General features: G+C 43.8%; 1 protein-coding gene across 1 annotated transcript in view; it reads right to left on the bottom strand.

Moving 5' to 3' along the window:
- LOC124797819 (urocanate hydratase-like) overlaps positions 1 to 25,517 on the bottom strand; it is a 376,388-nt gene that overhangs the window by 74,744 nt on the left and 276,127 nt on the right. Inside the window, exon 11 of the mRNA XM_047260847.1 lies at positions 24,156 to 24,334. Within this exon, the coding sequence (XP_047116803.1) occupies positions 24,156 to 24,334 (179 nt within the window). The remainder of the gene's footprint in view (positions 1 to 24,155; positions 24,335 to 25,517) is intronic.

Genomic DNA, 25,517 nt, shown 5'->3' on the forward strand with positions numbered 1-25,517 from the left:
TCGTATGCAGTCCTGATTGTGGCGCTCACCTGCACGGCGCCAAACACGCATACGACCATCATTGGCACCAAGGCAGAAGCGACTCTCATCGCTGAAGACGACACGCCCCTCCATTCATGCCTGTCGCGACACCACTGGAGGCGGGCTGCACGATGTTGGGGCGTGAACGGAAGACGGCCTAACGGTGTGCGGGACCGTAGCCCAGCTTCATGGAGACGGTTGCGAATGGTCCTCGCCGATACCCCAGGAGCAACAGTGTCACTAATTTGCTGGGAAGTGGCGTTGCGGTCCCCTACGGCACTGCGTAGGATCCTACGGTCTTGGCGTGCATCCGTGCGTCGCTGCGGTCCGGTCCCAGGTCGACAGGCACGTGCACCTTCCGCCGACCACTGGCGACAACATCGATGTACTGTGGAGACCTCACGCCCCACGTGTTGAGCAATTCGGCGGTACGTCCACCCGGCCTCCCGCATGCCCACTATACGCCCTCGCTCAAAGTCCGTCAACTGCACATACGGTTCACGTCCACGCTGTCGCGGCATGCTACCAGTGTTAAAGACTGCGATGGAGCTCCGTATGCCACGGCAAACTGGCTGACATTGACGGCGGCGGTGCACAAATGCTGCGCAGCTAGCGCCATTCGACGGCCAACACCGCGGTTCCTGGTGTGTCCGCTGTGCCGTGCGTGTGATCATTGCTTGTACAGCCCTCTCGCAGTGTCCGGAGCAAGTATGGTGGGTCTGACACACCGGGGTCAATGTGTTCTTTTTTCCATTTCCAGGAGTGTACATTTTCATACCCTATTGTAAACAGAAAACAACTTCCGTAATTATTATAAATGCTTTTTAAAAATTATTTTTAACAATTAGTTGGCGAGGCCATTCAGATTGTAAATGGTTACGAAAACACACTTGACCTCTTAGCCACAAATAATCTTGAACATCACGACGGATACAGGGATTAGTGAACACGCAGTCGTAGAGAGGCTCACTTCCGTAACAAAGAAATTCACCAAAACTAAACGCGAAATATATCTATTGATAAAAGCAGCTAAAAATTCGGCTGACGTCTTACTAGGGATAGTATCCAATCCTTCCAAACTATGTAAATGAAGACCATATGTGGCTTAAGTTCAAAGAAATAGTGTCAACAGCACTCGAAATATTCATACCAAATAAATTAATAAGAGACGGAACTGATCCCCCATGGTACACAAAACACGACAGAAAGCTGTTGCAGGAGCACCGCAAAAGGCACGTATAATGTAGACGAACGCAAAATCTCAAAGATTGGTGAAGTTTTACTGAGGCTCGAAATTTGATGCGGATTTCAATGCGAGATGCATTTAATAGTTTCCACAACGAAACTCGCTCTAGAAATGTGGCGGAAAATCCAAAGAGGTACTGGTCCCATGTTAAGTAAGCCAGCGGAAAGTCTCAGTAAGTACCTTTACTGCGCGACAGCGACGGTAATGTTACTGATGACAGTGCCACTAAAGTGGAGTTAGTAAATGCATTTTCCGAAATTCCTCCACCAAAGAAGACGAGGTAAATATTCCAGAATTCGAAATGAGAACAGCTGCAAACATAATTTAGAAGTAGATATCCCTGGTATTGCAAAGCAACTGAAATTACACTGTAAGTGACAGAGGAAATGATCAAATATCTTTTCAAAAAGTCTCTAATGTATAAGAAAAGTAGGTCTAATACATTTGTTTCTGATGTTCTTGAGTAACAATTAATTTTCAGTAGTAAGCTCCTTGCTTTTACTGACCTGTTTAAAGATAATCAACAATTTAGTAAGAAATTTTAATTTTTAAAGGACTATATCTAAATGTACTTAAGTAGATTTACATCTACTATAAATGTTTGCAGCTAAACTTAAATAAAAAATATTTGAGGTGCCAAAATTGTCAACCTTAGCATCAGATCAGTTTTGGGATGTCAATTTTAGGTGCAATTCGAAGGTTCAGTTCGCATATTCTTTTACGAATGCGTATACTATAAGTTTAACAAACCATGATATTTTAGTTGATAGTTACGATTCTGAAGCTTCAGAAAATTATTTTAGAACTCACAACTATTTAATAGTATGGCTATAATATTGGAAGGTAGAAAAAAGTTATCTTAACGTGACAACAATAGGGATACTTTTGTGAGGTTTGAAACACTTTTTAAGGCTGATTCGCATCACACTTTGCACAGGCTTTGGATAGTGAAAATGATAAATGACCATCTACCATTCTGGCGTGTGTAAAATCAGCCTAAACACGCTGAACTAATGTACACTCCATTTACAATTACAACTTAATATTAGCTCCGATAATGCTGATTGAATGTTTTAATAATTTTATCTCAGTAGCCTGCGAGGACTCAGTGGTCTTCATAGTTTTTAATACATTATTTTTAACGTATTTTAGTCCAGTTTCTGGGAAATGGCTTTCAAGCAAGGCCTAATGTTGCCAGTCTCTTCATAAGTCTTTACGATTCTCTCTATCCTGTCGTCCAGCTTCAAGTACTTCTTCTTCCTTTTCTTATCTTCAAGATTCATTTTCAATTTCATGTACATGCAGTTTGTGAGCTCTGCTTCCTTTTTCAAGCACTCCACCAAATAGCTGATTTTAGGGTGAGAGTTTCCAATAATACTATTTCTTTTGTTGTGCCACCCTTCAACAGCATTCGTCGTTCGGTGCCTTTTTCCGTAACAGTCCCACATTTCTATTGCGATATCCTCATTCTCTAGCCAGTTATCCACAAAGTAGTAAAAAAATTGAGAGAACCTCCCGTTATCAGGAGCTTCTGCATGAATCTCAATCCAGCCACTGCGTACGTCCTCCGGTTTTACAACTGCCAGCGCTGCACACATGCTGACGTGAAGTCTTAAATCCTCTTTCTAGCGGTACTCCTCAGTTAGACCGAGAACTCGAATTCTTCTCCATAAACTTTTCTTCATATGGAAATAGAATCCATTTTTTTCAGTTGTGGGAAAAACTTGACAAATGGCCGATATCGCAGCTGTCTCAAAGTCCACCTTTACTTGTTTAGGACACCACACAGAGACTGCCAGTTTTATCAGACGAAACAGACGAACATATGTGTCTTTCTTCTTTTTAGGGAGAAGTGCAAATACAGTAGGTAGAATGATTGTTTCTTTAATCGGGCCTCCTAAGTCTACGTGTATGGTGTGGATCTGTGGAAACTGCTTGCTGCATCTCTTAAATGTTCCATCCATAAAAAAATGGGAACATGTTTTTAAACTTTCTTTTCCTTTGCTTCCACTAAAAATCATTATTCTCACCTCTAATTTATCGTCTTCCAGATGAAAACTACTGCCATCTCCCATTTTTAATAGATCTTCATGAAGATCAATTTCATAAGAGTTCTTAGGCTCTTAGTACCCCCACTCTTGACTCCATCGACGACGCATGGTTCTCTTCATAGATTCTGAATTAGGCATCACTGTAACAAAGTCATAAACTTTATTATGTAGATTTCCCATTTCATCCGCGTATATCTCCGATGGCTGTGTAGTTTCTTCTCGAGACCTTCTCTTCGCCCTTTCCACTTGCTTTCTCACATTCAGAGCTGCATCGTCAGGTGGTCCACAGAGATGTTCTAATACGCTCAACACTTCTCCGTTCCTCGAAAGCAGCTTTCCCTTGCAATGATCGGCTTTTCGGCGTACGCACATCCATATAACAGTACCTTCTTTAGATTCCCTCTGTTTAAGATACGCGTAATCCTTCTATTGAGCAGGAGGCCTGCCCTTGTTCGTTGTAATAACTTCTATACTCATGGTCACGTTAGGAACTTCGAAAGCAAACTGGTTGGGCGGGTGAGGAGGAGGAGAAGGGGGGGGGGGGGAGACAAGGGACCGAACCCTTCGGAGCAGGTAAAACTGTGGCAAATGTCCGGCGTGGCAAATGTCCGGACACCGAAACTGAGACTTTTGAGGTCGTCTCTAAATCTGGGAACGAGAGAATCGGGGAAATGCACCACTGTCTGAATATTCGGAGGAAAACACGTCGTAGATTTCAGACAGGCAGATGAACCTCATAGCCGGCCGGTGTGGCCGAGTGGTTCTAGGCGCTTCAGTCTGGAACCGCGCGACCGCTACGGTCGCAGGTTCGAATCCTGTCTCGGGCATGGATGTGTGTGATGTCCTTAGGTTCATTAGGTTTAAGTAGTTCTAAGTTCTAGGGGACTGATGACCTCAGATGTTAAGTCCCATAGTTCTCAGAGCCATTTGAACCATTTCTTCGTTCACATTACTAAACTGAGCTCAGTCGATGAACAACATAGGAATAATTTCGTCGCGTGCTGTCAGGAAAGACACTGAATATAAGAGGAAGAAGAAAAAGAAGAGCTCTACATAAGCTGAAGGACCATTCGAGCGTACACATCGGTCTTTGGAGAGCTAATTACAGAGTAGAGCTACTTCTCTGCCACAGTTCTGTATTCGTGTCAATCATACCAGGCACTGAAAGAAAGTTGTGTTACATTTAAAGAGAAACGAATGATCTGGAAAAGAAAGGAAGAGCACATTTAACCGGGCCGTCGGCGACGCGCTCATTACAGAGAGACACCACGGACACTGATTGAGGTAAGAAGTTGGCCGTCGCCTTTACAAAAGAACCATACAGGCATCTGGCTTAAGGTGGAAACCACAAAAACCCTAAATTTTGGCGGCTAGACGGGGATCTGAACCGACATCCTCCCGAATGGCAGTCCGGTATCGACCTCGCACGGTCGAATATAACCAGGAAGCAATCTGAACACTCCCTGTACATCCAAGAGTACCCAAAATACTGTGGAGGTTAGTAATCTAGTAGTTGTGTTTGGTACGATAATTGGATGCTACAACAGAAAAAAATTTGAATTTAACTTGCAAAGGAAAATACTGGCTTTAGAAGTGAGTGCTTAGCACAAAGCACCATCTGGAAATCGTGAGTGAAACTTAACGGAGTAATGAGTATGAGTAGCTAGTTCATCTGAGGTTTCACAGATTTTGAATATTTAGCAACAGCGCTTGAGAGGAACTGCACTGCTTCGACTTATACTCGTCTCGGTGTGACAAAGATGACTGACTGATATCCACGCTGACCATTTCGTCTCGCAAAGTAAATCCCCATTTCCGAGAAGCTCTCTTGTGACGACTTTCTATATTATGTCGCACTTGTGCCTCATGTGATCCGTGGCCTAGGGTCGCCGGCACGGTAGCTCAGCGTGTTCGGTCAGAGGATTAGCTACCCTCTGTAATAAAAAAAAAAAACTGAGTGAACGGATCGGCGAACAACCTGAGCGGGTGTCATGAGACGTCCGCCCCCAACATATACAACGAACAAAATAGAACAAAAATGAGATCAACAAAGAATTTTAAAAAAAGGGGTAGCGTCTTTGATTCATAATCAAAAACGTATTCGGTCCCGGGTTCGAATCCCATCGCTGCTTAAATCTTGATTAATAATCAGCATTGGCGGCCGAAGACTTCAGGCATAAGAAGTCAGCCCTCATTGTGCCAACGGCCTTGTCAAAGAGGGCGGAGGAGCGGATAGAGGTTCAGGGCACTCTCTTGTCCTAGGGGTGTGAAACTGCCCCTAAAGGCGGAAGAATCAGCAACGATCAACGCCTTGAGGATGCAGAAGGCAATGGAAACCACAGCAATAAAGACACGTAACGTGTATCCACAGGACATATTGCCTGTAATTGAAGAAGTGTCATGATGATCTCTCCTTTAGCAAAAGATTCCGGAATAGTCCCCCATTCGGATCTCCGGGTGGGGACTGTCAAGGGGGAGGTTACCATGAGAAAAAGATTCAATAATCAACGAAACAATAACATGCTACGAGTCGGGGCGTGGAATGTCAGAAGCTTGAACGTGGTAGGGCAACTAGAAAATCTGAAAAGGAAAATGCAAAGGCTCAATCTATATATAGTTGTGGTCAGTGATGTTAAGTGGAAAGAATACAAGTATTTCTGGTAAGATGAGTGTAAGGTAATATCAACAGCAGCAGAAAATGGTATAACGGGAGTTGTATTCTTTATGCATATGAAGGTAGAGCAGAGAGAATGTCACTGTGAACAATTTAGTGAAAGTTCTTATCAGAATCGCCAGCAAACCAACACCGACAACGATAGTTGAGGTATACATGCCGACGTCGCAAGCTGAAGATGAAGAGATAAAGTGTATGAGGAAAGGGTAATACTGTATGTAAAGGGGGATGAAAATCGAATAGTCATGGGGGACTTGACTGCAGTTGTAGGGGAAGGAGTAGAAGAAAAGGTTACTGGAAAATATGGACTTGGGACAAGGAATGAGAGAGGAGAAAGATTAACTGAGTTCTGCAATAAACTTCAACTAGTAATAGCGAATATTCTGTTCAGGGATCACAAGAGGAGGAGGCATACTTGGAAAAGGCCAGGTGATACAGAAATATTTCAATTAGATTACACCATGGTCGGGTAGAGATTCCGAAATCAAATACTGGATTCTAAGGTATACCCAAGAGCAGATATAGATTCAGATCACATTGTAGTAGTGATGAAGAGTAGGTTGAAGATTAAGACGTTAGTCAGGAAGAATCAATATGCAAAGAAGTGGGAAAATCTTCAAATGTGTGTGAATTCGTAAGGGATCAAACTGTTGAGGTCATCGGTCCCTAGACTTACACACACTAGTTAAACTAACTTATGCTAAGAACAACACACACGCCCATGCCCGAGGGAGCACTCGAAACTTCGGCGTGAATGGCCGCGCAATCAGTGACATGGCGTCTCTAACCGCGCGGCCACTCCACGCAGCAAAGAAGTGTGAGCATGTAAACCGTCTGAAGATGAATCATAACGATTCGAAACCGGTAACGGTACCCTTTGAATAAAGGAACTGAATTTGTGGCTAGTTGCTGTGCCAACACCATCAACAAAAATACAAGTCGCTGAGGAATGAAATGAAAAGAAAGTGCAGTTAAGCTAAGACGAAATGGCTGCAGGAAAAATGTGAAGACATCGAAAATGAATGATTTTCAGAAGGACGGAAACAGCATACAGGAAAGTCAAAACAACCTTCGGTGACGTTAAAAGCAAGGGTGATAACATTAAGAGTGCAACGGGAATTCCACTTAAATGCAGAGGAGAGAGCGGATAGGTGGAAGGAATACATTGAAATTTCCCAATGTGGGGGAAGATTTGTCTGATGTGCTAGAAGAAGAAACAGGAGTCGATTTAGAAGGGATTGTGGATCCAGTATTAGAATCAGAATTTAAAAGAGCTTTGGAGGACTTAAGATCAAATAAGGCAGAAGGGATAGATAACATTCCATCAAAATTTCTAAAATCATCGGGAGAAGTGGCAACAAAACGACTATTCACGTTAGTGTGTAGAATGTATGAGTCTGGCGACATGCCATCTGACTTTCGGAGCAGCATCATCCACACAATTCCGAAGACGGTAAGAGCTGACAAGTACGAGAATTACCGCACAATCAGCCTAACGGCTCATGTATCCAAGTTGCTTACAAGAATAATGTACAGAAGAATGAAAAAGAAAACTGAGGATGCGCTAGATGACGATCAGTTTGGCTTTAGGAAAGGTAAAGGCACGAGAGAGGAAATTCTGACGTTGCGATTAATACTGAAAGAAAGACTAAAGAAAAATCAAGACACGTTCATAGGGTTTGTCGGCCTGCAAAAAGCGTTAGACCATGTAAAATGGTGCAAGATGTTCGAAATTCTGAGAAGAATAGGGGTAAGCTATAGGGAGAAACGGGTCATATACAGTAGTCCCCAAGAGGGAATAATAAGAGTGGACGACCAGGAACGAAGTGCTCGTATTAAAAAGGGTGTAAGACAAGGCTGTAGTCTTCCGCCCCTGTTGTTCAACCTGTTCATCGAGGAAGCAACGATGGAAGTAAAAGGAAGGGTCGGGAGTCGAATTAAGTGCAATGATATGATTCGCTGATGACATTGCTATCTCGAGTGAAAGTGAAGAAGAATTACTTGATCTGGTGAACGGAATGAACAGTGTAATAGATCGAAGAAAGACGAAGGTAATGAGAAATAGTGAAAATGAGAACAGCGAGGAATTTAACATCAGGCGGACGGGGCAAGGAGGACATCAAAAGCTGACTAGCAATGGCAAAAAAGGGCATTCCTGGCCAAGAGAAGAAGAAATTTCTGAGAATGTACGTCTCGAGTACAGCATTGTATGGTAGTGAAACGTGGACAGTGGGAAAACCGGAACAGGAGAGAATCGAGGCGTTTGAGATGTGGTGCTACAGACGAATTACGTGGACTGATAAGGTAAGGAATGAGGAGGTTCTACGCAGAATCGGAAAGGAACATGTGGAAAACACTGATAAGGAGAAGGGGCAGCATGATAGGACATCTGTTAAGACATGAGGGAATGACTTCCATGGTACTAGAGGAAGCTGTAGAGCCGGCCGGAGTGGCCGTGCGGTTCTAGGCGGTACAGTCTGGAACCGAGCAACCGCTACGGTCGCAGGTTCGAATCCTGCCTCGGGCATGGATGTGTGTGATGTCCTTAGGTTAGTTAGGTTTAATTAGTTTTAAGTTCTAGGCGACTGATGACCTCAGAATTTAAGTCGCATAGTGCTCAGAGCCATTTGAACCATTTTTGGAGCTGTAGAGGGCAAAAACGTCGAGAATGACAGAGATTGGAATAAATCCAGTAAATAATTGAGGACAAAGGTTGCAAGCGTAGCTGTGTGGTTTTAGAGGTTAGCACAGGAGAGGAATTCATGGCGGGCCGCCTCAAAGATTAATAAAAAAAGCTTCATGTTGGTTATTCACGAGGATCTGTAAATCTCCTACGAACTGCCCGAATTATCGTTAGACTCAAATAAACCCTCTGCCTGTTCTCTTGTTCTTCAATTATTCCAGGTGTATGCTAGCGCATTGGTAAATCGTTCGCTAAAACGGTGGCTTGCTAAATGGATGGCCTGTAAAGGCAGTAAAAAGATGACACATCAAAAATTGTAGAAGCTTTTGGTACATTGATTGCGGCAGAATAACCACCTTGAAAATGATATAACTGCATGCAATAGTTGTAATGACTGAGAAATTCACTAGGTTTACAAAAGTGCTCGTGATTTGCGATACAACAGAAAGGTAAAAGGCAATTATACGGCCAGGTAAAATTTATAATGGGATGACTCAGTCTGCCGGTGAAAAGTTTAGTGCTGCCTGTTATAAATAATCACATTGACTTTCCTAAACAAGTAAGCTCTGAAACATGTGTGGCTGGGGTAATTTATAAGTATTGTCTAAGTCCGCGTTCAAGAATTTTATAGTATAAGAACCACATACAGTGGTAATAACGAAAGGAGTCAGTGTACATATTAGCTTAGCTGTATGCTAATGTATCACATTTCAATCAGTCCATTTGGATGCAATGAGAAGAAAACTATAGGCCTAATTTCCTTCGAGGTGGGGATGGGTCAGGTCACAATCAACATGTCGAAAAAGTGATGAGATAATGGCTATTGAGCCGACTTCTGTTAGAACTGCGACTATACTCATGTCATTCAAAAACAGATATTCACTAATATAGTTTAATACATGGTAAATATTGTTGCCGTCTAAATTATTAGCCTAAAACAATATTGTAATTGCACTTCATGTTCCAATATCATTTCATAACCTGTAGTTGCACGTTATTATAAATCAACAATTATTATCTGATCTGGAGCACTGCATCAATTTCGAACTTATTCCTTTAATAGTAGTTATCACATATTAGAATTGGAAATAGTTGTGACTCCTTCAGAACTGTATTTGATAAGAGCTTCCATCATGTATCGTATGCCTTTTCTGAAAAGTAATATGAGCTAGAAGAGTAGGCACGAGTGTGTACGTGTCAGTGAGATTTTAGTGCACCCTTTTCTCAACATTTAGCTCACGATTGTCATTGTTCTTTCTTTGACAGAAAACTGGGAGAGGATATAAGTGAATTATGGATTTCAGACCTTCAGTCGGCAAACGTTGCTCAGACAGGCTAGTTTCGGTAATGTGTTTGTTATGTGGTTAGGAAGCTCAGTTATTGCGCACAGTTATGAACATTGCTTCTTCATTTGTGATTCAAACTCCGATGCTGCAAAGAAGAACTTTACCTTACAGAGTATGATGCCTAAATTTTTGTCACTTTTGGCTTATTTACAAGGCAACTGAGATGTAGTTCCCGTGCTAATGCTTCGCAGATTAGTAGTTACAACACGTGATCTAATGTTAACAAATCACTTAGGCTGAGAGCGTTAATTACTACATTACGTAAATGCAGTGCAAGCAGGCAACCAGCAAACATCTCACCACGACCCAGAACGGAGTCGCTTCAGTGTACCCATTTCATTATCAGAAGACAAAGGGTTTATACTAAACACATTATCACATCCTCACGGCAACAGGCGGAAGAAAAGCGTGCCCTTTGTCCGCTGACCCTGAGGCCACGCTAACCGATACGACCACCGAGCTTCAAGCCGTCGCCACACGGGACGAGGTAACTAACGTTGACGAGTACACGGATGGGATACCCAACGTCACGAGACACAGCTACGTCGGCTCACGGGACGCTCTGGTTAACGTGATTTCGCGCTCTCAGCGCTTTCTAGCGTGTAGTAAGTGGGTATGTTGAGCGCGCTAGGAGTGTTTTCAATGCACAACCTTTCTTATGAATTTTGTAAAGGTATATATTTTTATATACAAATTTTTTAAAAATTTATAAGTCTATATACTTTTATCTATAAAATTATGAAAATTTTGTACAAGAAAATATAAAGCTTTTTAAATTTTTTTAAATTTTATATTTAAAAATTGTATTTATAAAATTCATAAAAAAGGTTCTGCATTAAAAACACTCCTAGTGCGCTCAGTACACCCACTTACAACTCTGACGCTCCACACCTTTTCATCTTCGTCAGACATCAGCAAAAACACCCTGTGAATGCGTTAGCGTCACTAGAATAAATTTTTGGGGTTAGGAGTGGACCCTCATTCTATGACAGAGCACATCGGTGTTTAGCTGTACTAAATTTGTTTTATTCCTATACTGCTGTTAAAGAAGCACATGGGTTTACATAGATGTGACATAACAATTTCAGGACAGTTGTCAAGATAACGCATTACGTCCTGTTTAGCAGAAATAACACTGAACAACAATATCAAATTTAAATAGAAGGTTCTCTAAAAGATTTTTCTTACTTCTAGACAGTGAAGTTGGCCAATATTACTACAAATCATCCGATTCTGGTTCTAAGTTCGGTACTATTTAGGATGACAATCAAGTCTACAGAGGATGGTTAGTTTTTTGTGACAAGATGAGCAAAAGATTACTAAAGGCTGCTCGAGTTCACAGTGGACACAAGCCGGTGATCCAACAATTTTACGCCTTTTCCAGTGGCATTTACCTTTAGCTGCGACGTGCTGTCAGCTGCATGGCTGCTCTCACCCTCTGAAAATCCTATAAAAAGCTAATCAAAATCTTTACTGATGTTATCAGCTGAGACTGTCCTATGTGTCTCGTTAGGCCAGAAAACATGCACTCATCCCTAGTCTGGAAAATATCTCAATATACACGTGCATAGATGGAGCAGCGTGTATACTTCAATGACCTCTTAGTTCTCACAAGAACAATTAACTACCTGGCTGTTCCGTTTCTCCACTATCGGAGCTCAACCACTTTTCAGCTAATTTCTAGCTGTCAGCGAAAGTGAATGCAAATTCCTCTTTTGGCGTCGTACAGAGCGTGATGCGCTGTGTTCTACACTTGACGCTGGCTCAGAGGAGAGTCCCTGAAGTTTTCAGCACTGTGTCTTTTGTAGCAGACTGTCCCCCACCTGTGTCCTTTTGTGCTTCACGTAATGGATTTTTCAGACCAATGGGGACATTCCTTTTATCATGTGGAAACTACCCCTGCCAACTGTAAAGGGCCTACCTTTAAACTACATCGAAACATCGCCCCTTTTTCTCCTTTCGAGTTTATTTCAGACAGCCGAACATTTTGTGCCCTCACCTGACACATAAAACTTACACACGTACATCACGAGCGTACCATGGGCCTTTCACGTGATCAACTGTGTCACTGGTCTGTTTGTATCCATCTGAAAATTCCCCAACGCAGTTTTCTAAGGAATTTCTCCGTCGCAAGGAGCGCTGGGCCGGTACCTGCTCACCTCACTGTATCACCTGGAATGTTTGTTGTCTATCTCGCTGCGGGTCACCAACCTCTGTCAGAAGCCTTCCGTTGTATGTGGGCCATGCCGGTACAACGTGGATCTGCCCCCAAACTACACTCATGCTCATAAATTAAGGATAATGCTGATACATGGTGAAAGAATTCCCTGGTGGGTGGTTTGCGGATTCAAATCACCTTGGGGTACGACCATGCGGTGCATTTGACCTGCGGTCATTGCACAGTGGTGCTGGCAGCAGTCCACATACGCAGAGGTGTGTGGGTACATGTCGGAGTACGGTGCAGCGAGTAAGTGTGCAGACATTTTCAGATGTGCTAGTGGTGACTGTGTGTTGAAATGGCTCAAAGAACACATATTGATGACGTTATGAGGGGTAGAATACTAGGGCGACTGGAGGCTGATCAAAAACAGCAAGTCGCAGTATGGGCCCTCTGTGTGCCACAAAGTGTGATCTCAAGATTATGGCAACGATTCCAGCAGACAGGAAACATGTCCAGGCGCTACACTACGGGACGTCCACAGTGTACAACAACACAAAAAGACCGATATCTCACCATCAGTGCGCACAGTTGGCCACGGGACCTTACCGTAGCCACTGGAACAGTTGTCTCCAGACACACAGACTACAGACGACTGAACAGACATGGTTTATTCGCCTGGAGACCTGCAAGGCGCATTCCACTGACCCCTGGTCACAGGAGAGCCCATAAAGCCTGGTGTCGAGAACACAGTCCATGGTCATTGAACCAGTGGTCCCAGGTTATGTTCACGGACGAGTCCAGGTATAGTCTAAACAGTGATTGTCGCCGGGTTTTATCTGGCGTGAACCAGGAACTAGATACCAACCCCTTAATGTCCTTGAAAGGAACCTGTATGGTGGTCGTGGTTTGATGGTGTGGAGTGGGATTATGATTGGTGCACGTTCACTCCTGCATGTCTTTGACACAGGAACTTTAACAGGTCAGGTGTACGGGATGTCATTTTACACCAGTATGTCCGCCTTTTCAGGGGTGCAGTGGGTCCCACTTTCCTCCTGATGGACGATAACACACGGCTCCGCCGAGCTGCCATCGCGGAAGAGTACCTTGAAACAGAAGATATCAGGCAAATGGAGTGGCCTGCCTGTTCTCCAGACCTAAACCCCGTCAAACACGTCTGGGACGCTCTCGGTCGACTTATCGCTGCATGTCTTCAAACCCCCTACGACACTTCAGGAGCTCCGACAGGCACTGGTGCAATAATGGGAGGCTACACCCCAGCAGCTGATCGACCAACTGATCCAGAGTATGCCAACCCGTTGGGCGGCCTGTGTACGTGTCGGGGTACGTGCGCAGGAAACAGTGCCGTTTTGTAGCACATGTGTTTCGGGATGGTTTTCTCAACTTATCACCAATACTGTGGACTTTCATATCTGTGTCGTGTGTGTTCCCTACGTGCCTATGCTATTAGCGCCAGTTCTGTGTAGTGTCACGTTGTGTGGCACCACATTCTGCAATTATCCTTAATTTATGAGCATGAGTGTAGAACGTTTCTTCCAGCAGAGTATGCCAACCCGTTGGGCGGCCTGTGTACGTGTCGGGGTACGTGCGCAGGAAACAGTGCCGTTTTGTAGCACATGTGTTTCGGGATGGTTTTCTCAACTTATCACCAATACTGTGGACTTTCATATCTGTGTCGTGTGTGTTCCCTACGTGCCTATGCTATTAGCGCCAGTTCTGTGTAGTGTCACGTTGTGTGGCACCACATTCTGCAATTATCCTTAATTTATGAGCATGAGTGTAGAACGTTTCTTCCAGCAGCTTTTTTCACCTTTTGCTCATTGACATGCAAGATTTGGGTTCGGTGTGTAATACCGTCGAATCGAGTGTCATAAAAAAATGTTCAAATGTGTGTGAAATCTTATGGGACTTAACTGCTAATGTCATCAGTCCCTAAGCTTACACACTACTTAACCTAAGTTATCCCAAGGACAAACACACACACCCATGCCCGAGGGAGGACTCGAACCTCCGCCGGGACCAGCAACACAGCGAGTGTCATCCCTTTTGGCATTACCAACTGTACGTTTTGTTAGGCATATCTGCTCCGTACCACCAAAGTATGTCAGGTGACATATTCATCTGCTTGTTACGACGTGTAAAATCTCACGTAAGGTGCAAAATTAACATTCTTTCAAGCTGCTACATTACACAACTCTAGCAGCATTTGCCATCATCATTTGGCTCACAAACCTCACAGTTTGTTCTTGAAAAAGGGGAAAGTGTAAAACACTTGCATTAGCTTCATTAAAACTCACATTTCTCCCTTGGCTCTATGCTAGTCATGTTATTCTGACTGTGGTATGCAAAAATAAACACTTCAGTATCCATGAACATGTAATAAGACAAAAAGGGAAGGTACATGACCAGTCAGTAAGGACATCAGATTATAAAAGTTGACCAAATCGAACAAACTTACTCCTGGCAGAGAATGCACTGATATTTACGTAGCATAAAGTATGATAGAAATTATTTCCATTAATTTCGTAAGCAAGTCTCATTACCTTTTGGAAAACGCGAAGATGAAAAAAAAATAGATACAACAGGACACGAACACAATATCTACTTAATCTCTGTTCCAGCAACATGTTGTCTTTATTTACTACACTAAACTGCAGCTTCCTTCTGAGTGACATTGTCTTTTATCTTACAACCGTCTACAGGCTTTAACACCATAAAATTTTTAATTTATATTTTAGTGTAACGAATCCTAAAAAGAACAACACGTTTTTCATGAATCTTCAGTGTGCAGTTGCCTTAAAAGTCCCATAAAACGCTACTTATAACGCGATAATAACTAAGAGCGAAATTACATTAATCACTATTTGAAGTTTCCCGTTATTTTATTACAACATATAGTATCAATAAAGATTGTTCCTCGACACATTCAACGTGCTGATGCTTATTAGCAACATATATTCATGGGGTGTAAGGTATAACAAAAACTCAGAATGTGGGATACTACTGAACACGATAAGTACAATATGGCGCTTGCTTTCTGCGGGTGTCAAGCTTTCTGCTTGTGACGTAGTGAGCAATTTTGCTTCCCATTGGTTCTCCTTTACGTAACACTTCGTCGACATATCACATAACTTATTTTGTGTTTCATTTGACGAAATTGCTCCTCAACATGAAATAGCAGCAAGTGACGTCACAGAACTCGAATCATGCCACGTCAAACGTTGGCTGGCTCATGACAAAGCTCAGACGACTCGTTGAGACATGAACTCACAGTTTTCACCAAAAGGTAAGATATTTTAGCAGACGAAGAAGTGACTACGGGTTATCTCGGACGGACGAGTGCTTACCGACGCGACGCACGAATGAAATACACGACTCTAGCCTGAGACATGACAACCTCACGTTTTCAGAAGGCCTATCCGCCAGGTGAGATGGCTTAAGTGGCGGTTAATAGGCAGAGGGGGTGCTAAGGCTGCGCTGTCGAGTGGCGGCGTGGCGGCCGTGTGAGCATAATAGCGGCACCGTACCGCCTCTCAGCAGGGCTCTCCCTCCCCAGCTGCCCGCCTGCTGCCGCCTGCCGTGTCGATAGCGCGCAACGCCGTGCTCGTCCGATTATCGATACTGCAAACAGTGGCACTGCTTTACGACCGGCACGGCGGCTCCCGCCCTCCAGGCCGGCAGCGGCCGTATTTCTCCAGAAGCGAGCCTGCTGTTTGTGTGGCGATGTGGGATCTCGACCGCTCTACCGTACAACGGCGAAGTGTAAGTTTATTACATGTTACCTTCGGGAGTTTTGGTACACTACGTAAATGGCGTAGTAAATGGTAGGATTACCTGCAGTATTGGTAGCATTGGCAGGGAAAGAAACGCTAATGAAAGTGTAAGAGAGAGACTGGGATAAGATGACTTCCCTTTATTTTTGTTTGTTTGTTTGTTTTAAACATAATTAGAAGCGAACATCATTCAGTGCTAGTCCATTGTGTATTTTATATCCTTACGCAATATAAACTGCATTTTATAAGTAATAACAATTAGTTCATGGCGTAATTTCTTCACTTTTACGTAACCGAAGCGATTGGTTTTGACGTAAGTACGATTTACATATACACAAATTGTAGTCTAACTTAAAGAATACGCAAGAGAGGCAGAGAATCACATATGCAGAAATCACCACACATATTGACGTAAGGAAATGCACAGATGATGCCTCTGAGCACTATGGGACTTAACTTCAGGTCATCAATCCCCTAGAACTTAGAACTTCTTAAACCTAACTAACCTAAGGACATGACACACATCCATGCCCGAGGCAGGATTCGAACCTGCGACCGTAGCAGTCGCGCGGTTCCAGACTGTAGCGCCTAGAACCGCTCGGCCACGCTTCCGGCTTTCTTTCAGTACTCATGTGAATAACTTCACACTTTTCTTTATTCATGGACAATTGCCACTTTTCGCACCATACAGTAATCTTATCTAAATCATTTTGCAAGTCGTTTTGATCATCTGATGACTTTACAAGACGGTAAATGACAGCATCAGCTGCAAACAATCTAAGATTGTCTCCTATGGCATTAATATAGATCGGGAATAATAGAGGGCCTATAACACTTCCTATATAAATATTGCTTCCTCCTATGTACATCTCGTGCAAAGACCATGAAGATAAAATTAGATTCCAGCTCACACGAAGGCTTACCAGCAATCGTTCTTCCCACGAGCCATACGCGACTTGAACAGGAGAAAGGGGGAAGGACGTTAGTAAACAAAATACCCCCTCTCACATATCGAAAGGTGACTTGCTGAGTATAGATGTAGACGTACCGTGAGTGAACGGAATAAGTTTAGAATAAACAACATACACCAAGCAAGATATTATTACGTTGGTACCAAAATTCGTAGCGTTTTTGTTTGGTATGTCGGTACTCCTATTCCAATGCGTTTATTTATCGATTCTAATTTTTTCTTTGTTGTTCACTGTTGCTGTCTGAGGTTACATATTGTCATTTTGTCATTTGGAGATGGTTACTGGAGCTGTGGACGCTAGAAAATAGATTTCCAAATGGAGAAATCGGAACTTTTCCGACTTATTATTCTGCCTGAGTTCGATAAATGCGTGACAGCAGCAGACGCAGGCGGAAACATTTGTGCCGTGCATGGGTGTAAAGCCATCGGACGAAGCACGACATGACATGATTTTTTCTTTTAAGGAGGATAGTTTTGACATTTGTGACACTCCACGTTCAGGAAGACTTTCAGGGTTTGATGAAGAACGTTTAAACGCTTTAACATACAATGATCTACGTCAGTGTGCTTGAGAACTGGCAAATGACATGAACTGTGATCATCCCACCATCGTGCGACATTTATATGAAATGGGGAAGGTTCGAAAATCGGGCGTATCTGCAGGCCCCTACGGCATGCTCTAAGCCAAAATCACAAAAATCATAAGAGTGGCCATATGTGCATCTCTGTTTGCTCGTGATCAATTGCCTCGTGAACAACACCGACTACTCCTATTCTGTATCAATACTTGTGACGAGAAATAATGTTTTTATGCTAACAAAAGAAAAGAAGGGAATGACTGAGTCCAAACTCCCTGTACAATGACGTGCGCGCATACAAAAAAGATAATGTTGTGCATCCGGTGGAACAGTGACGTGTGTAGCTGCCACTGCCGACACTTATTGTCAAAAACTGAGACGTCTTTCAGACACAGTCCAAGAACGTGGACTAGGAAGATTGCGTGAAGTGACGCTGCTCCGCGATAACGCCAGCCGTCATTCTGCTAGACTGACAAAAACACTGTACAGTAGTTAGGCTGGGAAGTCATTCTGCACCTGTTACTCACTTGATCTTGCGCCCTCAGATTTTCACATCTTCCTCTCGCTATTCAACAACCTTCAAATAACTTCCTTTCCAGATGAAAATTAGCTCCGAACATGGCTCGACGAATTCTTCGCCTCAAAATCATGTGATTTCTACAGTCACGGAATCGAAACGTCAGCGATGGAAGACTACAGTAAACAGTGCAGAAACAGTGAAGAAGAATATATTATTGATAACTAAACTCCGTTATGTATATCTGTAGTGTTTATTAAACTTATGGAAAAACGCTACGGACTTACGCACCAATCCAATACACTGTTATGCTGACATTCTGAGCCCATTGAGATAAATGAAGGTAAGAAATCAAACTAAATGCAATTTCTCAGTAACGAACCACCGGAGATTATGAGTCTCTGTTACCAAAATACTCACAAAATATCCTTGAAAATACTCCGAAATTTAGTCGATTGAGTTGGGTTCACACTGTATAGGCTACTGAGACTAATGCCCAGTGTGCTGTGTTTATTTTATGTTTTTGTTATTCAGACTGGTACTTCTGATGTTAAAAAAAATTGCGGTAAGATCTTATGGAACCAAACTGCTGAGGTCATCGGTCCCTAAATTACACACTACTTAATCTAATTTAAACTAACTTACGCTATGGAATGGACAACACATACCCATACCCGAGGGAGGACTCGAACCTCCGACGGGGGGAGCCGCGCGGACCGTGGCAAGACGCCTTAGACCGCGCGGCTACCTTGGGCAGCTTCTGATGCTGCGTCTGCTATGTACAGGGCAGCGTGAGGGATCCCATCCAGTATTAGATAATATGCCAGTGTTCCGCGATCCGGTAAGAAACTTGTGAAATTCATTATACAATCACAGTCTAACACATACATTCGTGATGATTCCTCTCATTTTTGGCTCTGAGCACTATGGGACGTAACATCTGAGGTCATCAGCCTCCTAGACTTAGATCTACTTAAACCTAGCTTACCTAAGGACATCACACACATCCATGCCCGAGGCAGGATTCGAACCTGCGACCGTAGCAACAGCGCGGTTCCGGACTCAAGAGCCTAGAATCGCTCGCCCACAACGGCCGGCTGTCATTTTTGGTATACGTTGCCAGCAGTGATCCGTGCGGACAGAAAGCTACACTTCTGAATACGATATCGATTGAGGACGAATTATATTGTTTATGCAAGGTGATCAGGAACAGTTTGAGAAGCTTGTAAGGTGTTCCAGGGATAAGTCGTGCTGACAAATAATTGTTAATAAATAAATTCCACACGTTGCGCCGTTTGCGAGTTAATTGCCATTGAAGTTAGGCAATCAAGCCGTTTCACGCGCAAAATTCAAGTGGCCTGCGGGATACAGATAGTGTCCGTTGTTCTCATAGCATAGATGACAGCGTACGAGACTGCTCAGCCCATGGCTTGGGTTCGAGCCTTACTACGTCCCATGCTCAATTTTTGTATCGTTCTTTTGTTTCATTTTAGGAAATCAAGTGAAAAAAAGTTTGGCGACACCATCTCTGCCAGGCCACTTGAAGTAGCACGTTCGATGCCCTAATTAGCTAACTTAAATGCTAATTAACTCGGAAGCGGTGCACGTATACAATTTTTTCCTTGACAATTATTTTTCAGTAACACATATGTTGCAACATCCTCAAAAACTTTTCAGCATGTTTCTGAACATGCTCCCCTACCCCCCCCCCCTTTCCACTTGTAGTGATTTGTAACATTTTTTAGAATAGGGAGCGTATGTAGTGCCGTAAAAGTCGTCGCTAACTAAAAAATGACACCCTATTTGTCTTTCTTTAGTTTTCTAAAGACCACAGAAGGTTACTTTACCTAGTATTTGATGGAAACTCATCGTGCAGAACAGAAATTATATCTGGCTACCCACAAGGAAGCGTTAAAGGCCTTCTGCTGTTCGTTATCTATATAAACGGTTTAAAAGATAATATGAGAGCCATCTTAGATTGTTTTTAGTTGACGCTATCATTTATCGCCTAGTGAAATCATCAGAACACAAAAACCAACTACAAAATGAATTAGACAAGATATCTGTATGTTGCGAGAACTAGCATATTACCCCAAATAATGAAAAGTGTGAGGTCTCCACATGAGTACTAAAAGGATCCGTTACATGATAAATCACACAAATCTAAAAGCTGTCTATTTATCTAAATACCTAGGAATTACAGTTCCGAAAAATTTAAATTGGAAGATTACACAGGTAATGTTGTGGGGAACGAAACTAATGACGATGCTTTATTGCGAAAACTCTTAGAAGATGCAACAGATCTACTAAAGATCCTTACACTACCCTTGTCCGTCCTGCTTGAGTATTGCTGTGCGGTACTGGATCCTTCCCAGATAGGATTGACGGAGGATATCAAAAAAGTCCAAAGAAGGACAGCCTCTTTTTTTTATCGCGAAATAGGGAAGAGAGTGTCACGAATAAGATAAGCGAGTTTTTCACGTCTGCTTTGCGGCGCGGTCTTTTCAAGAAATTCCAATAACCAACTCAATCCTGTGAATACTAAAACACTTTATTGAAGCTGCCCTACGTAGGGACAAATGATCTTCTTAACAAAATAAGAGAAATCAGAGCTTATAGGGAAAGATTTAAATGTCCATTTTTTCCATCTGCTGTTACACAATGGAGTGGTAAGAAATAGTCTGAAGGTTGTTCGATGAACCCACTGCCAGGCACTTATGTGTGAACTGCAATGTAGTCATGTAGATGTACGAGGGTCGTACACCAAGTAATGCCCCATATTTTTTCCCAGAACATATTTATTGTTAAGAGTCAGAATTTGGTGACAACATACATCAACATGTTTTGTCCATGTCCTATTTTTCTACATAGTCTCCATCACGTTCTATGGCCGTAGGCCAACGTTGTGGAAGGGCATGTATTCCCTGCTGGTAAAAGCTCTTGTCCTGTAAGTGTAGCCATGTTTTCACTGCATGATTGACATTCCCGTCATTTTCAAAGTGTGTTCCCCGTAGAGATTCTTTAAGCGGCCCAAAGAGATGGAAGTCCGAGGGTACCAGCTCTGGGCTGTAGGTGGATGAGGCAATGACGTGACAGGACGTCCCGAGCGTGGCTGATCATGGAGCTCGGTTTCTGCAGTTCCTGAGGCTGTAACTTACTTTATCCATCGCCCAACAGTACTCCTATCAACTGCAGCATCGCCATACACTGCACACAAGGATTCAATAGCAGCACGCTGCTTGTAACGTGAGTCGTATCTAGACGCCATTTTCACGCTGTACTACGGCTCCGACATCTGCCAGAACGGTTCGAAACATCACCGGCGCACAGAACAAACATCAAATATGAAGCACCAAGAAGGACCAGAATGAGATTTTCACTGTGCAGCAGAGTGTGCGCTGATATGAAACTTCCTGGCAGATTAAAACTATGTGCCGGGCCGAGACTCGAACTCGGGACCTTTGCCTTTCGCGGGCATGTGCTCTACCATCTGAGCTACCCAAGCACGACTCACTGCCCGTCCTCACAACTTTACTTCTGCCAGTACCTCGTCTCGTACTTTCCAAACTTCACAGAAGCTCTCCTGCGACGTTTTTATGCTAACAAAAGAAAAGAAAGGAATGGTTGAGTCCAAACACAGCAGCAACTCCCTATAGAAAGACTTCCGCGCATCGAAAAAAGATAATGTTATGCATCTGGTGGAACGTGTGTTGTATTACGAATTGCTTTCCCGAGCTGTAACCACCACTGCTGACACTTATTGACAAAAACTGAGATGTCTTTCAGACACAGTCGAGGAACAAGGACTAGGAAGACTGCGTGAAATGAAGCTACTCCACGATAAGGCCCGCCGTCATTCTGCTAGACTGACAAATACACCGTACAGAAGTTTTGCTGGTTCAAAATGGTTCAAATGGCTCTGAGCACTATGGGACTTAACTTCTAAGGTCATCAGTACCCTAGAACTTAGAACTACTTAAACCTAACTAACCTAAGGACATCACACACATCCATGCCCGAGGCAGGATTCGAACCTGCGACCGTAGCGGTCGCGCGGTTCCAGACTGTAGCGCCTTTAACCGCTTGACCAGAAGTTAGGCTGGGAAGTCGTTCTGCGCACACATTATTCACCTGATATTGCGCCATCAGATTTTCACTTTTCCCGCTCTATTCAACAACCTTCAAATGAGAAATTTCTTGGCAGATTAAAACTGTGTGCCGGACCTAGCCTGAAATTCTCGGGGCCTTTGCCTTTCTGAGCTACCCAAGCGAGCCTCACGACCCGCCCTCACAATTGCAAGGCAAAGGTCCCGAGTTCGAGCCTCGGCCCGGCACACAGTTTTAATCTGCCAGGAAGTTTCACCAACAAGGACGTTTGTCTATCTAGAAAAGGATTTTAAAAAAATGTGCGGCATTACTTATTGAACGACCCTCGTAGGTGTAGATGTAAATCTTGTACAAGGCTGCACGTATCGCTTCCGTAGGGATGGCGAGGATAAGAGTAATTACACTACTGCCCATTAAAATGACGTGCTACATACGTGAAATTTAACCGACAGGAAGAAGATGCTGTGATATACAAATGATTAGCTTTTCAGAACATTCACACAAGGTTGGCGCCGGTGGCAACACCTACAACGTGCTGATATGACGAAAGTTTCCAACTGATTTCTCATACACAAACAGCAGTTAACCGGCGTTGCCTGGTGAAACGTTGTTGTGGTGCCTCGTGTAAGGAGTAGAAATGCGTACCATCACGTTTCCGAGTTTGATAACGGTCGGATTTTGTCCTATCGCGATTGCGGTTTATCGTATCGCGACATTGCTGCTCGCGTTCGTCGAGATCCAATGACTGTTAGAATATGGAATCGGTGGGTTTAGGAGGCTAATATGGAACGCCGTGCTGGATCCCAACGGCCTCGTATCACTAGCAGTCGAGGTGACAGGCATCTTATCCGCATGGCTGTAACGGTTCGTGCAGCCACGTCTCGATCCCTGAGTCAACAGATGGGGTCGTTTGCAAGACGACAACCATCTGCACGAACAGTTCGCCGACATTTGCAGCAGCATGGACTATCAGCTCGGGTGCCATGGCTGTGGTTTCCCTTGACGCTGAATAACAGACAGGAGCGCCTGCGAGGGTGTACTCAACGACGAACCTGGGTGCACGAATGGCAAAACGTCATTTTTTCGGATGAATCCAGCTTCTGTTTACAGCATCATGATGGTCGCATCCGTGTTTGGAAACACCGCGGTGAACGCACATTGGAAGCGTGTATTCGGCGTGATGGTATGGGGTGCCACTGGTTGCACGTCTCGGTCACCTCTTGTTCGCATTGACGGCACTTTGAACAGTGGACGTTACATTTCAGATGTGTTACGACCCGTGGCTCTAGCCTTCATTCGATCCCTCCGAAATCCTACATTTCAACAGGATAATGCACGACCGCATGTTGCAGGTCCTGTACGGGCCTTTCTGGATACAGAAAATGTTCCACTCCAGCCCTGGCCAGCACATTCTCCAGATCTCTCACCAATTGAAAACGTCTATTCAATGGTGGCCGAGCAACTGGTTCGTCACAATACGCCAGTCACTACTCTTGATGAACTGTGGTATCGTGTTGATGCTGCATGGGCAGCTGTACCTGTACACGACATCCAAGCTCTGTTTGAATCAATGACTAGGCGTATCAAGGCCGTTATTACGGCCAGAGGTGGTTGTTCTGGGTACTTATTTCTAAGTATCTATGCACCCAAATTGCGTGAAAACGTAATCACATGTCAGTTCTGGTATAATATATTTGTCCAATGAACACCCGTTTATCATCTGCATTTCTTCTTGGTGTAACAATTTTAATGGGGAGTAGTTTACAACGTGCAGAGAGGTGTTTAAGAAATTATTTTTCCGAGCTTTATACGTATACGGTTTACGAGTAAGCCCTAACAAGCTGGTCATGGGTAAGTACCCTCTGCCATGCATTTCACAGTGGTTTGCCAAGAATGGATGTGAATGTAGCCTGACCTGCTGCCCTTACGATCTGTGAGAGTCGCACTCTGCCAGGTGATTCAGAGCGCCAGCCTGGCGTGGCCGGAGTGGCGGCCAGCAGCTTGACCCACCTTGACGGCGCCGGTGCGGACTGCGTCGTTGAGGGCGGCGGCGATGCGGCGGCGGGCCTCGCGGTCGGCGTACAGGATGCGCGCCTGCGACCCCACCACCAGCCGGTGCTCCTCCGCGCGCCGCAGCCACTCCAGGTTGGACTCGTACTGGGCGCGCGTCGAGTAGCCCACGCTCTCATCTGCACAACAAGGCAGAGCGGTTGTGTTTATATCTGAGTACGAAAAGACGATGGAACTGGGAGCGAAAGCTATGTTCAGAAGGTTGAATTTGTTCAGAGTGTTCGTGCAGTCTGGCCATGCGAACTGAGAGCACGGAGGTGTAGGTGTGGCGGAGTTCTCTGGTGCAGGTAGATGGGCAGCAGTAGTGGCGGGCAGCTTGAAAGCAGTTGAATCCTTAATTGTGTAACCTCCCAACAGTGACTGTAACCTCCCAACAGTGAAATAAAATAAGTATAGCATTCACATTTAGAGTAACCTCCCCACAACAAAAATATGTATATGGCATTTAGATTTAGTGTAACCTCTCCGCAGATAAAAAATATTTATAATAACCTCCCAACAGCAAAAAATATAATTATAGCATTCAGATTCAGCGTAACCTACCAACAGATAAATTCCGTAACCTACCAATAATAAAAATGTGACTAATCTCTCAATAGAATTGTGGCTCACTTACAACCTTTCAGTAATTGACTGTGAATTTAAACTGGTAAATTTTGGACATCAGCAGTGCTGCGTCATGGCCCTGAAAATTCATTCTGAATAAAGTGAAAATTCTTACCTCAATAAGGTCGCCCGATAACGCGTATATATCTGCTCCTATAAGAAATTTTTCTGGCACAGCCCAGTGCAATACTGGCCGACAGGTTTGTCATGTATAAAAGAAGCAACTGATTTTTCTTTACAATAATCGGGATGACCATGGATTGGAGAAATTAGTAAATTCTTTAAACTGAGACGAATGTTTGTCAAGAGTTAATTTTTTATAAGAAAGATCATTATTAAGAGATTTATTTTTAAAAGCATTTACACGGGACTTGATATAACAGTCTACAATGCGCGAGGCTGCTTTTACGTTATATTACAACGCCCAGGCTCTGCCATCGCTCCACACGACCGGCCCAGCCAACACGATACACCAGACTGCTCGCTCCTACTTACTCCTACTGCTGACAACACTGCTCTCTGGTCTGAGATTCTCTTATACCTTACATATCGCAGCACGTGAGCAATCCATCGAAATTTCATCTGCTCGAGTGCGCTAGCAACAAATTCCTTAATCATCGACCTCTTAAATTGATTTCCCAATAGTTTATTACAGTAGTCTCGTACCCATGTCATGTTTGCGGTGGGCATCCAACT

Source organism: Schistocerca piceifrons, chromosome 5 (genome assembly GCF_021461385.2).
Source record: "Schistocerca piceifrons isolate TAMUIC-IGC-003096 chromosome 5, iqSchPice1.1, whole genome shotgun sequence".
NCBI lineage: Eukaryota > Metazoa > Arthropoda > Insecta > Orthoptera > Acrididae > Schistocerca > Schistocerca piceifrons.